The sequence below is a fragment of the Olea europaea genome, chromosome 16, assembly GCF_002742605.1.
Source record: "Olea europaea var. sylvestris chromosome 16, O_europaea_v1, whole genome shotgun sequence".
Classification (NCBI taxonomy): Eukaryota; Viridiplantae; Streptophyta; class Magnoliopsida; order Lamiales; family Oleaceae; genus Olea; species Olea europaea.
In genome coordinates this window covers 18,219,728-18,234,587 of record NC_036252.1, presented here as the reverse complement: position 1 = coordinate 18,234,587, position 14,860 = coordinate 18,219,728, and the positions used below count along the sequence as shown (strand labels likewise).

Below are 14,860 nucleotides of genomic sequence, written 5' to 3'. Positions count from 1 at the left end.
GTAGTGTTTTTTGAAAAGTTTTCTCTCTCTCTCTCTCTCTCTCTCTCTCTCTCTCTCTCTCTATATATATATATATATATATATATATATATATAACTCGCGTTCTCACTATTTATTCTTTTTCTATGCATTGTTGAACCAAATTTGTAAAACTAAGATTGCTTAAAAATATATCTTGAATCGAGGATTGTTGACGAAATGAATACGATAATGTTTATCCTGCATCTCTTTGGTTTTCACGGAGGTCATAAAAACGAAATATTAAACCATGCACGATTCCGCATAAACTAAGGATTTCATTTCTTTGCTTGCATTCTTCTTAATGCAATCTAATATTTTTAGGTAGTCAACATGATTCGAATATGTATCTTTGGCTCTTTGCATTTTAATTTTTTGACTTATGTCATGTCTATGGGACTTTGTCAAACCCCTCATTCCCATTACAATGTACATTTTTTCTATACACATTTGTTCAATCTTAATGATTTTCTTGGATACTAGTCAAATTTGGTTTTGCTATGCTGCTTGTGTTCTTAGATTTAGCAAAATCTGCTGATTTTGTTTGCAGGAAATTTGTCAAATCGCCCATTCAGGGTTTCTTTTCTGGTCTGGTGCTCAAAATCTTCTTGTACTTTCTTCCTACAATTTTAATGACTATGTCAAAAATAGAGGGACACTTGACTATATCAGTACTAGAAAGGAGAACAGCTGCAAAATATTACTACTTCATGCTCATTAATGTGTTCCTGGGAAGCATAGTTACAGATACAGCATTCCAGCTCCTCAAATCTGTCCTTCAAAAGTCAGCTATCGAGTAATATAACGTATCTCTTGTTGCTTAAGTTATCGTTTAAATAATCAGGACCAAAGTCTATTACTTATCAAAAATAGAGAAGGGACTAAAAAAAATTTGGTGAACTCATGCTATACATTGCACCAAACAGCCATATCAATTGAGAAGCAGCACTCGAGAAGAATTCTACTTGTATTACACTTCCACCCCTGAGTATCCAGCCATTAAACCTCTAAACATGCTAATGCTTTGTTATATAAAAGGTAGCAATTATGTGCTAATATTTTTCCAAATTAAGAAATCAAAAAAATATTGAGGTTGTCCCACATCGGTTGTGGGTGGGGTTGGTATTCAATTTATAAGTGTGAGGGAAAGTCTTACCTCTTGAGCTAGCTTTTGGGGTGAGAGAGGTCTAATACCACCCAACATTGGTATCAGAGCCCGATTTATCAATAAGTCTTTGGCCCAGCAGCCACAGAGATAAGGGGTTTAAATGAGGGGGAGACGGGTTTGGTCTCCCACAGGACCTTAGTGTGAGGGGAAGACAAGTTCGATCTCCTGCAGGGCCCAATGTGCGGGAGAAGACATGTTTGGTCTTCCCACAAAACCCAATGTGTGAGGGGAAGATTGTTGAGGTTGTCCCGCATTGGTTGTGGACGGGATTGGGATTCAATTTATAACTATGAGGGAAAGCGTCACCTCTTGAGCTAGCTTTTGGGGTGAGAGAAATCCAATACCGCCCAACACATCTCCACCTTGACCCAAATTTTGGTACAACAAAAAAAGCTCAAAAAGTTCTCCACCTCGAAAAAATAAGTCCATTTGCATCGAAATAGACCAACTCCTCAAACAGTATCCAAAACTTTCCGTCTCAAAAAAAAACATCATCATCTGCCCGGTGTCCACAAGCGACCCCGAACCCTAATCCTGGGTTTCCAAAATTCCAACAAGGAATTCAAAGTTGACCAAGTAGGGTCGAAGCACACCCTTTAGAAAAAATCACACAAAATGCTTGATCAGAAGACTCCTTGCTAGAACTGTCACCTTCAAAGACACCAAAAGTATTCCCGACATCTCCAATGCCATACCTACGCTCAATGGATCCAACCCTAGCATTTGAAAACACAGTGTAGCCACTGAAATTGTTGTCAAAGCAAAATCACTATCACTTTCTCTAGTAGTGTTCTGAACCAACCTAGAGCCAATCACAAGAGGTGCTATACCAAATTAAATTTTCACCATGGTACTAAACCTGTCTTCTAAATGGTTCTATATGTCCCTACAAGATGTACTATTGAGACCTTTTTCATCCCTCCAGTACAATCTGAACATCTTTTCGGACCTTTAAGATTCCACCTCTATCTTCACAGAGAACTTATACACCTTTCAATCTAGAGTACTCAGCGATATAAGATTTTTCTTCAAGTCTAGTACATGTCGAACTTGGCCAAGTATTCTAAGTGTCTCATCCTATAACCTCAATCTGACCTGGCAGGTTCCAGCAACCCGATAAGATTGGTTGGTTCCTATAACAACTCTACCTTATTTAACTGCTTCATATGCCTCAAACAAGTCCTGACTGAGACACATATAGAACGTACATGCTGAATCCAAAATTCACTCCTCGTCAGGCTTAGAGTCCATGTCAGATACGTTCAACACATCTCCGCCATCTGAAAAGGCATCACATGATTGCCTCACATGATTTGTAGCCAAATTCCCTTTAGCCAACAACTTATCACAATCTTTCCTAACATGTTCTTTCCTCTTGATGTAGAAGCAATACAAATTGCTGAAGTTCACTTTGGATCTATGCCTCCATCAATCATTACGAGTACCAGAGCATCTTCATCCCAAGATATAGTTCCAATCAAATGCTTCATCTTCTCCTTTGAGAATAAAGCATCGTAAGCCTCTTCAATGGTAAGCGCATCACGATTGTACAATATCATGTCTTGGAACGACGAGTACGAAGCGGGCAGTGAACACAATAGGATCAAGGCCATATCCTCATCATATTTGACCTCCAATGTCTCCAAATCCATGACAATTTCCTTAAACACTATTAGTTGGTCTTCCAGTGATCCTCCTTCTGCCATACGATGTGAATACAGTCTTTGCTTTAGATGTAGTTTGCTTGTAAGACTTTTGTTCATGCACAATTGCTCCAATTTTAACCACAAAGCAACTGTCTTTTTTTCCTTCAATATGTCTTGCAGAATGTTATTAGAGAGGTAAAGATGGATCTACGATAAAGCCTTCCAATCTTTCCATTGTTTCACCTCCATTGTCCAATTTGCTAACATTTTATCGAAATTCAGCAAAGTATCGTCGAAATCTATTTGCGTAAACACAACCCTCATCTTTACTTGCCACAGCAAAAATCTCAAAGTACGATCTAACAACAAAATATCATATTTTAATGTAGTCATCTCTGAAAAATCTCAATCAAATCACAAAAAACTTGCACCCTAGCTCTGAATACACTTGTTGGACCCAAAGGCATTGCAAGAATTGAGGTTAATGGACTCAATATGAAATATGTTTAATCACAACGATGAAAAAAAAAGATTAAAGTAAACAAAATTGAAGAGAAATTAGTAGAGGAATCGATGTTTTATTAAAAGATAATATGTGGGGAGAATACAAGAATTCAGCAATGAAGTTTAAACTAAATTGAATGAAGAGGCCACTATTTATATGTACATACCATACCATAAAGATGAAAATTATATAAAAAAATAATGTGGAATAAAGGAAATAATATTTTCCAATAAAATTACGTGAAATAGAGGAAACAATACTTTCCAATAAAATCACGTGAAAATAAGAAAGTCATATTTTCCAAAAAAAAAAAATCCAACTAATTAGGGGCACAAAATCTAACAAGAAAATTGTGACATCTTGGAAGGATATGATTAAATTATGTTTTGTAGCATAGTTTTTGAACAGGAGGTATGACTGACTATAACTCCGACGACACTGTCTTTCACTCTTCTTTTCTTCTTAATGATTTTCATTCTAAATGAAGATTTAATTGGTTACAGGTTTGCAAGACACATCGGTGTGTCAATTCCCATGAAAGCCACTTTCTTTATCACGTACATAATGGTCGATGAGTGGTCTGGGATTGCTAGCGAGATGCTCCTATTGAAATCTTTAGTGATTTTCCACCTAAAGAACAGCTTCATTGTAAAAACTGAAAGTGACCTAGAGAAGGCCCTGAAACCCGGAGGCATTGATTTTCCCATGACTCTCCCCAGACTTCAATTATATTTCCTTCTGGGCATTGTATATATGGTTGTTACGCCGATTCTTCTTCCTTTTATACTGGTCTTTTTTGCCTTAGCATACATCATGTATTGTCATCAGGTTAGTTCTCAATTGAATTTTTGTTTGCTTTTATCATTTCAATTTATGCAAATGTTAACGTGAAGACATTTAACTCACTTTCAAGTTTTATAAGTCTTGGTATATTCATGTCAACCGAAATTATCAGAGGGAAGCACTATTATGGAAATGTGCATGTCCTGAATTTTTGAAATAATTCTAAATGTTCCTATGAACATGTTTGGCTAAGCTTAAACTATTTATTTGCAAATTGTAAGTCGATAAATTTGTTTTAAAATGTATTATTATTCTTTTTTGGTATAAGAGTTACCTTTAAACTAAGTTATCCAAACATGTTTAGAAACAAAGAATTACTTGAAAATCTCTTTTACATTTTGTTTGACCTTGGCTAAACATGCTTCTTCTATCATATTAATTGTTTCAACTTCAACTTGAGCCTGTTGGTAAATATTTTGAAGGTCATGTGCATATGTAAACTATGTTCACTTTTGTGTGATTGGTATCAGTTGAGTGAAGCTCCTAAGTTTTTTAACCTGCGATTTTGATTGACAATGGCTGTAATTATTGCCAATCTTATATCATTAATCTTATTACTTATTATCATGTAGGTTATTAATGTATACAACCAACGTTATGAAAGTGCTGCTGCCTTTTGGCCACACGTTCATGGACGCATAATAGTAAGCTGACTAATATCGTGGATCCTGTTAATGGGATTATTGAGTACAAAAAAAGCTGTAAGTTCCACTCCTTTTCTCGTCATTCTACTTATCTGAAAATTGATCTTCTATAAGTTCTGCAAGAATCGCTTTGAACTTGCATTCAAAATGTACCCTCTTAAGGTGAGATCCAGTTTGGATAATCGATACTTTTCAAAAGTTAGCATTTCATTCAATTCTTTTTAAGTTAGCTTAACTAGATGTTATCTCTTAGTTGCTAAACTTCGGAATATTCAATGTTACTGCTCTTACGATAGTCTAGGGATAGTCGATCACATAAAATTACCGAAGTGATGTTCCACTTGCCTTTTCATTTGAAAATTTTGTACACGAATTTTCATTATGTTTGCAAGAGTACTGAATGTTAGAATGCTATTGAAATAATTAATTGCAATGTCCTAAACTTAACTTTCTTTGAGATTGATGTTTCTTTGGATCTTGATTGGTAATAATTTCTTCCTTCGCTTGAGCTCTTCAGGAAGCTTTGAACAAGGACGTGGAAGATTGTGCTGCTGAATTTGATGGCAATTTAAGATCTTTTGTGGCTGATGCATACTTGTATCCAAATTTTAAGTCCTTTGAAGAAGTCGAGTTAGTTGAAGCCGGAAATGATCAAATCCAGACTCACATTTTCGACCCTTCTCCAAGGGATCATAGCTCTCACGGACAAAGCCAGGAATTTTTTCAATGCGATCATAATTTAATCAACGCCGAACTTTGAGTTTTTTATCGTAGATTTAATGATGATAAAAATATAAAACAATATTATGATAATACCAATAATGACATAGTTTATAAATAACACTTCTTGCTTATGAGTTTTCATACTTTCATATCATTGTGCAATGACTTCATTATCAATTTGCATTTTTATCAAGACCATTGACCTCAAAACAAAACCAATAGGCACTGAACTAGCATATTACTCCTTAAGCATTTTAATACTATCATAGACACGGAACAAGCATTAATCGCAAAAACAATACCACAACTAAACCATACAAGAAAGCAATAACCGATTAACTGAAAAGAGATCGTTAAATAGTTCGACTAGCTGAGAAAAAGGATGGATAGAACGAATAATGTTAGGTATAAGATCATTCTCTAATTGGGATACTTAATTTCCGTCTCCAAAATTCAATCTAGGATTAGTTTTTGAATTCTTAGTTCGGTCATTTTTATAGCTCATTAGCTCAAGAATGGAGCATGAAGGCATGCCATTCTAGTAAGAAGTTCAAATATTATTTACTCCACAAGGATAACTTTTCATGGCTGATTGAATATTTATAATGCAATTTTGAACATGTAAACAAATCTTGCTTTTGTAAGAAATTAATAAATACTTTGTTCGTAATTTATTCTACAAGCCAATTTTCCAAAGGCTATTGTGGGGCATAAGTAGTAGTGGGTTTCTTAGACTAGTTTGGAAAATATTATCTGAAGTAAAAAATGATACATTGAAAATGTTGGGATTAAAAATTAGAGAAAAATGACAAATCTTGTGCAAAATTATTTTATTACAATAATGTGTAAGTAAATTGAGTTAAAAAATTGATTTTTCGGTAAATTATGCCAAATGTATGCATAATTTATTCATGATTTAATATATTAAAACCAGTTTTCTGGAAAAAGCGTCTAGAAGTGAAACTCCACGCCCTGACAGTGATGCAAAAGTTGACTGTTTAATGTGCGACTAGGCACCCCTAGACGCGTTCTATTAATTTTGTTCCTTTTTTCAAAAGCTTTTATTTTTCTTTAGTTTCAAATTTTTAAATGACTTTATTCGTACAAAAGTCAAAAATAAAATACGTTAGAAAATTTCTAACAACAGTGGCTAAAGGAAAATATATTAAAGGTCCGTTTGACATGATTTTGAAAAGTCAAAAAGTGCTTTTGATATCTAAAACTTGTTTTTGAATCCGTTTGACTAAATTTTACGAAAATGTTTCTTCTAGTTGGGAAAGCTTTTGAAGGAGCCGGTCTAATTTAGTTTTCCTCCAAAAGCACTTTCTAAAAGAAAGTTCTTTTACAAATTATTCTCAAACAAAAATTAAGTTAAGTTCTTTCAAAGGCTCTCTTACAATAAACAACAGTAAAAGTAATGTCGAACAAGCATTATATAGGACTTGTGTAGTTGAAAGTGGAAACTACGAAAAATAGTCCAAATTGTACATTTTGAAAATTTAAAAATTTTATAATTGATTAGTTGTAGGAATTATTAATTAAATATTGTATTTGGTAATTTTAGATGTATGACATAGAAAACGCATTTTACTAATGCCTAACCCGCCTAGACCAACTAGAGAGATGTAATCTAGCCCATAAACAGCATCCAGAAATAAGGCATACAAAAATAGGGCATCTCCCTGGCGAATAGTTTAGTGTGTAGCACAATTTTTGATGCTGAGGATCCTCAAAAGAGGCAATAGCAAATCATATTTTTGTTACCACTTAAATTTTTGGCTACCATGACTGTTTAAAACTAATATTAATATTCTAGAATTCAGTGAGAAATGGAGAAAATTTAGAAACTCATAATGGGATCACTGCTTTTAATGATTCTTAATCTGGATTTTTAGTTTCTTATTCTCAATTTTTCTCGTTAGTGAAATTCCATGGCCAGTGGACTACACCTATTAGGTGTAATTCAAGGTGATGTAATCTTGATTTTGCTGCCAACATGTAATTTTCTTGGGTGCTCTTAGTTTAGGTGCAATTGTGACTCCAATGAATCCATTGAGTAATTTGTTAGAGATTAAAAAAAAAGCAGGTTCTTGATTTAAATCCAAGATTTGCATTTTTAGTTCGTAATAAAGCGGATGAATTGAGAATTGCAGTCGGAGGTTATTCTGTAAATGGGGTTCCAGATTACGTAAATTTTTTATTCATCAGGCACTATTCAATGCAGATGAGATGGCAAGAGCTATAGATAGATACGCTGTAACTCATTTTCCCACCATGCTGCCATTGATGGGATTAATAAGGAAAGTCAAGAGTTGTTCGTGCAATAGTTTTGGCCTTTGAGAGCTTGAAACAGGTTTCGTGTGGTGCGGCTTCGTTGAGCGTGAAATTCATAGAATTCTTAACGGGATTTTTTAAAAACAAAGAGTAGGAAAAAGATGAAAAACTTAAAGTGTTGAAGATTATACATACTACACGGTTGGAGCATATATATGTATTGCAAAAGATTTCAACCATGCTTTTAGTCAACAACTCCCACCTACTACAACCTTACTTGTTGACGGCATTTCTATAACAATGCAAGACCATATCATTATAGATATTTTAATCACTAAAAATACAATTACATAGACTTGATTTAAATACACAAAAATACTAGACTTTGGTATAGCAAAAGTGATAACCAATGTCAATACTCCTCCTTGACACTTTTGTTGGAAACACCAAGGCATTTTCTCTCTTTTAAACCTTCTTTTTGATAAGAATTTAATTAAAATGTCAGCATATTGATCTTCAGCATTGCAGTGCACTAGCTTCACTTCATGATTTTCTTGTGCTTGCCTGATTGCATGATACTTGATCTTGATGTGCTTTGTTCTTCCATGGAACACTGGATTCTTAACCATTGCAACAGTTAATTGATTATCACAGTAAATAACGGTTGCATCAGCTTATTTGTGGTTAAGACCTTCCAACACTTTCATCAACCAGATTGCTTGGTTAGTTGCTTCTGATGCAGCTACATACTTTACCTCTGCTGTTCATTGAGCCACCATTTTCTATTTCATTGAGTTCCAACAAATAACACTTGATCCCAGATAAAATACATATCCAAAAGTGCTTTTCATATCATCAAAGGTTCCAGTCCAATCATTGTCAGTATAGCCAGTTAAATCCAAAGTTTATGGCCTCCTAAACCAGATTCCCATCTTTCCATTCCCTTTGGTGTATCTTAAGACTCTCTGTGTAGCTTGGAAGTGTAATTCACTTGGCTCTTGTCTAAATTAGGAAAGCATATTTGCAGCAAAGGTGATGTCTAGTCTTATGATTGTTAAATACAATAAGCTTCCCACCGAACTTCTATAAACCTTTTCATTAGATTTCTTTCTTCCATATTCCTTCATCAGCTTTAAATTTTGTACCAAGGGAGTACTCACTAGTTTACAATTCTCCATGCTGAATTTCTTCAAAATTTCCTTACAATATCTCCTTTGATAGACAAAAATTCCATCTTGTGTTTGATTTATTTCCAAACTAAGAAAATACAGCATTTTCCCCAAATCTGTCATATCAAATGTCATCTTCATTTCACCTTTCACTCTGTCAATTAAAGCTTGATTGCTACCTGTTATTAGAAGGTCATCAACATACAAGGAAATGATGATAAATTCTTCCTCCACTTGCTTTATATAAAGTGTTTGCTCATTAACATTTTTGATGAAGCCAAGGCAGCCTAAGTATTCATCAATTTTGCTGTACCAGGCTCTTGGAGCCTACTTCAATCCATACAAGGCCTTTCTCAACAAATACACTTTATCCTCTTCTCCAATTACTAGGAAACCATCTGGTTGATCAATGAAAATCTCTTCATTTAAATATCCGTTTAAGAAGGTTGTCCCAATTGATGTATTCTCAAGCCTCTTTGAGCAGCAATGGCAACAACAATCTGATTGTTCCATACTTGGCCATAGGAGCAACTGTATCTGTGAAATCAATGCCATATTGCTAAGCATATCCTTTCACAACTAACATGGCTTTGAGTTTGTTGACTGAACAATTAGAGTTTAGCTTAGCTTTGAACACTCATTTAACTCCAATCACATTTTTATCCTTTGGTCTATCAACCAACAGCCAGGTTTCATTCTTTTCTATCATACTTAGCTCCTTTTTCATTGCAACCATCTGAACCTGTGAATTTGTTGCTTCATTGAAGTCTGAAGGCTCTATTCGTGTAATACCCGCAAGTGTACGAAATCGTTGACAAGTAATAAAATTGATGAGTTAAGAGTTATCGTCACACAGAGAATAAATTTAAGTCAAATTTAATAATTTCGTATAGAATTTGAATTATGAAAACAAACGAAATATTTTGATTTAATTTATACCAAACTAATCTAAGAAAGCTGTAAAAGTTAGGATTTTATCAAATTACGGAGGATTATATTGGATTTCAACTTCGCCTATTTCTATCTATTTTAATTCTTGATTCATAATCTAGTTTCATTTATGTGTTTTTGACAATCGATAATGCTAAATTATTCAATGCTCTTTTTCAAGGCATACGAACCTATGATTAACACGACCTGATTCTATTCCTAGTCTGAATTCGTATGAAAATCACACATTTAGTTCAAGTTAGTTATATGATTGCATGTGTGAAAGAGATAATTCCTAATTCTAACTACACAACCAAAGTTATCTATATGATTGCTGTCAACCAAAGCCACCCTTATTTCTCGGTAAGTGTGTATATATATACGTGCAATCAGTCGACCAATTTGATGAACAAAATTACCCCATTTCTCCCCTGGCTGCCCTCAATTTGCGTGAATATACATTAATAACAGCAGCCCCAAATTTCTGTGCGTCTTTTGTATATATATTTAACCTAGCAGCTAAGTTTGACTTTCCAAAGGACTCCAATTCAAAGCAATTAATTCATATTATCCTGCAAGTCCTTAGTCTTTTTAAATTATGAAATTTAATCTCCAACTTTCATCCATTGGCCAAATTAATCCACGCACTTTAGATTTTACCATTTTCACCCATTTTATGCTTCTTTCCTTCAAGTCCTTTTTATTTGTGGAGTTTCACCAATTAAACGTAAAACAGAACAATTTAGAATATATTATATCAAAAGAACTACCAAATATCATTATTTTAGGTACCGAATAAGTGTATAAAATATACTTATCAAATACCCCAAACTTAAACATTTGTTTGTCCTCAAACAAAAATATAACCTAAATAATAACAAACATACAAGCATACAAAAATATTTGGTTGGACAATCTAGCATTTTACCTCAGGATTTGAGATTACCCTATTAAATCTATAAACCGCTTCAAAGTCACAATACCAAACCAATTTCCACATTTTCAATGCAAAGCCGATGTGTGTGTGTGTGTGTGTGAAAAATTAAGTAGACATTAATAACTTCACAAGTTTCAATTTTCGGGCCTTAGTGGTCAAATATATCCTTTCATCTTTTCACTCATTTCCCAACATGTGATCTAAGGTTGAATTTTCATAACTATCCTCACATCTCTAGTTTAGATGGACGTACTAATTGCAAGTCAACATATTAGTGAATAAGGATTCTCCAATTATTTGATTGTTTCAATTCGACCGCCAAGACTCAACTAGACTATTATCCTTCATTGAAAGTCTAATTCTCTTGAACAAGTGTTGGGTGGGACTGAACAAGGCATTTAATGCTTTTTGCTTTTTTCATGCACTTGCTTTTTCTGATTTTCAAAGGATTTTTTTTCATTCTTTTCCTAAAACTTTCTAGATGACTATGTAGCAGGCTTTAGGCCGATGACTCGCAAATCAGATGACTTTAGGGCGTCAGGCTTTTAGATACCCTTATAGGCTTAATAACCCGAGTAAAATAGGCTTCGAAGAGAACAATATTTTTGCCAAGTGAAACTTCATCTCTAATTTCTTTCTAAATGACCCATGTAGCGAACTTTAGGTCGATAACTCCTAAGTCAGACAACTTTAGGGCATCAAGTTTTAAGATACCCTTACAGACTTAATTGCTCGAGTCATAAAGGCTTTAGAGAGAAATTTTAAATTTCAAAATATATGTCTTGATCAGTATAATACTCCTTATCACACACCTATTTAATCAAATCGACCTCCAACTTAAGACTTTCACCCAATTTTATCCTGTTAGTCTAAGAAAATTCACAAATAAATTTCACACATGGAATCCCTGTTCACATCCATATCTTTCTACAACAGCAAAATCACCCCCAAAATGTGCTAAATTTGGTCCAAAGATAAATAATTTTATGGTATGGGTAAAGCACCTATGTCCGATTAAATCAACCTATCAAGTATATGAATCAACTCATTTCATCATAATGTCAAACTCAATTCTAGTCCATGTATAATATCAAAGTTTGTAAGGTTAAGCTTCAATTAGTCTAGCATGCATCTTATCGACAATTCATAAATCAACACTAAAACAAAACATGCAAGAACATAAATAAAATTTAACAATTTTTTTATTTTTTTTTAAACACAAAACATACAAAAAGAAAAAAAAAACTCAAAGTTTTTCCCGCCCTCAAACTTAAACTCGATATTGTCTCCAATGTCTTAAAGCATAATTGAGAATATAAGGGGAGGGGGAAGGAAAAGAAGGAAAGGAAGAAAGTAGTCCTTGGACTTTTCCATTGAACGTGGAAGGTACTTTGGGTGACTGCTAGACATTCTCCTTCATCATGTTTTCCCCGTTGGTCTATGTTAGTCTGAGTATTCCGCGACGTCATGTTCCTGCGTATGATGGTCAAATCAAACATTAGAGATCAATTAACCAAGAACATATGTTACTTAGCCCAAACATCTAATAAACCAACTAAATCTCATGGATCTAAGAGGAAACTACAAATGAATGATGAGTCCCTAATAAAAAATAATAACTAATCTAATGTATGGATGAATATATCTAACTAATTTAAACAAACAACAACACGAAAAATTCTAACTAATGCATAAAATCTAAATACATAAAATGGAAAAAAATAAAAATATTGGGTTCCCTCACAACAATCGCTTAATTTATAGTCTTTTGCTAGACTTTGTTGTTTTTAGGCTTCTTCATGGTGCCTTGAAAAGAGAATTTTCAGTCTAGAATTTTAAGCACTGGTTGCACTTCTTTGGTTCACCCTTAACTCTCCTCATAATCAGGTTTCCATTGTTACCTCTACCAACAATTCCACCTATATTTGGCATGCCTTTGTAGCTCTCCCAAAGGTCCACTCTTTGACAATCCACAAAGTAGGAGGGCTGCTTGTGTGGATTCTCCATAGTGAAGCTTTTTTTCTTATCCTCCACCCTCAGGACTATTTCATTCGCGTCAAAATCCAGCAATGCTCGATTTATTGACAGGAATGGCCTTACTAGGATTATTGGCATCTGGGATGCCTCTTCTATGTCTAGAATGATAAAATCAGCTAGAAAAATGAATTCTCACATCTTGATGAGCATGTCCTCGACTATTCCATAGGAATGTTTAAGCGAACTGTCCGCCAGCTGAAGGATGATAGAAGCCTCCTTAGGATCTCCCAATCCCAAATTTCCATAAAGAGACAAATGAATTAAGTTAATACTTGCTCCTGAATCTATTAAACAATTAATAACTTGTAAGTTTCCTATGGAGCAGGGTAGAGTGAAACTCTCTGGATCTTTTAGTTTAGGATGGATCCTGTGCTGGATGATCATGCTGCACTCTTTAGATAGTATTATTGTTTCATGCTCAGGCATCTTCATCTCTTTAGTCAGCATCTCTTTCAAAAAATTAGAATAATTTGGGATTTGAATTATAGGGTCAATGAATAGGATGTTAACATGCAGCTTTTTGAGGACCTTTAGGAATTTCATAGCTTGCTTTTCCAACTTGGTTTTCTGCAACCTTTGAGAAAAAGGGACTGGATGTATCGGTGAAGTGCTAGGAACCTTTGTCTTAAGCTGTTGACTGTCTGAAACTATCAGTTGGCCCTTTTCTATTGCTTCTTCAGACTGCTCCATTGGTTCCTTACCCTTACCAGGCGTTTGAGTTCTCTCTATCTCCTTCCTCTTTGTAGTGATTTCAGGCAATTGAACACCACTCTTAGTAGTGATGGCTTGAACAGGCTCCACTGTTGGCTGGCGTTGGAGTCTTTGAGGGAATGGAAAAGGTGGCGCATAAGCCTTGACAGGGATGGTGGATGTGAGTGATGGGAGCTCAATAGTTGCATAATTTACCACCTCAACTGCTAATACCTGCTCCCGTGGGTTCTTCTCTGTGTCATTCGACAAGGCACCCTGTGGTTTGTTGGCTAATGCAGCTGCTATCTGTCCCATATGATTTTCTAAGTTATGTATAGAAGCCTGTTGATTCTGCATTACCATCTCAGTCATGGTGATGTACTTTGCAAGTAGATCCTCCAAGGATTGCCTCTTGTCTTGTTGTTGTCGAATCACTGGTGGATTGCCCCTCATCTAATTTACTTAATCTGAATTATCCACCCACACATAGTTAGGATACTTGTTCAAATCCGAATGGTAGTTGTATGGGTAAGGTCCATTTTGCTCTGATAGTTCTACGCATAATTGACCTATGCTGGCTGACCCATGTGAGTAGAAGTCAGAGGACAGCATGAAGTGATGTGATATGCCTCATAACCTGCACACACTGGGGCTGGATGCTGTACCATGTGCACAGATTGAGTTAAAGTGTCAAGCTTCTTCGTTATTGCTTCCATCTGTGCTGTCAACACTGTTACTATATCCACATTATATAAACCAGCTATTTTCCTAGGAGCTTCCTTATCCGATAGCCAGTTCTAATTCTTTGCAATTATTTCAACTAGATTATATGCATCATCTACCTCGATTGTCAAAATTGATCCGCCCGTAGAAGCATCTACGATATTACGAAATTCAGAGCATAGTCCATTGTAGAATAGATATATTTACGCCAGTTTAGGAATATTAAGATTTGGACACTTCCGAAATGCGCTTTTGAACCTGTTCCATGCGTTTGGATATGTCTCATGGTCCTTCTATCTGAAAAGATATATTTTGTTGGACTCGAGACAGTAGGACGAATTTCATGGTAAATTTTTGTACCATGTCATTCCACGATACAATGCTCTCAGGAGGTTGTGACATCATCTATATTTTCGCATCCTCCTTTAAAGTGTGAGGGAATAAACGCATTCGGAATGTATCCTATGATATTCCCTCATAGCTAATTACATCACATAGCATGGTAAAAACTTGAATGTGTTCGCGTGGATTTTCCATAGCTTTCCCACTGAAC

At 35.0% G+C, this 14,860-nt stretch overlaps 1 protein-coding gene and 1 pseudogene across 1 annotated transcript; one reads left to right on the top strand and one right to left on the bottom strand.

Moving 5' to 3' along the window:
• LOC111412719 overlaps positions 1–9,396 on the top strand; it is a 24,050-nt pseudogene extending 14,654 nt beyond the window's left edge.
• Positions 9,397–13,026: 3,630 nt separating this feature from the next.
• LOC111412718 lies at positions 13,027–14,037 on the bottom strand. Its single transcript, XM_023043640.1, has one exon. The coding sequence runs from the start codon at positions 14,035–14,037 to the stop codon at positions 13,027–13,029; it is 1,011 nt and encodes a 336-aa protein (XP_022899408.1).
• Between the last annotated feature and the right edge of the window lie 823 nt (positions 14,038–14,860).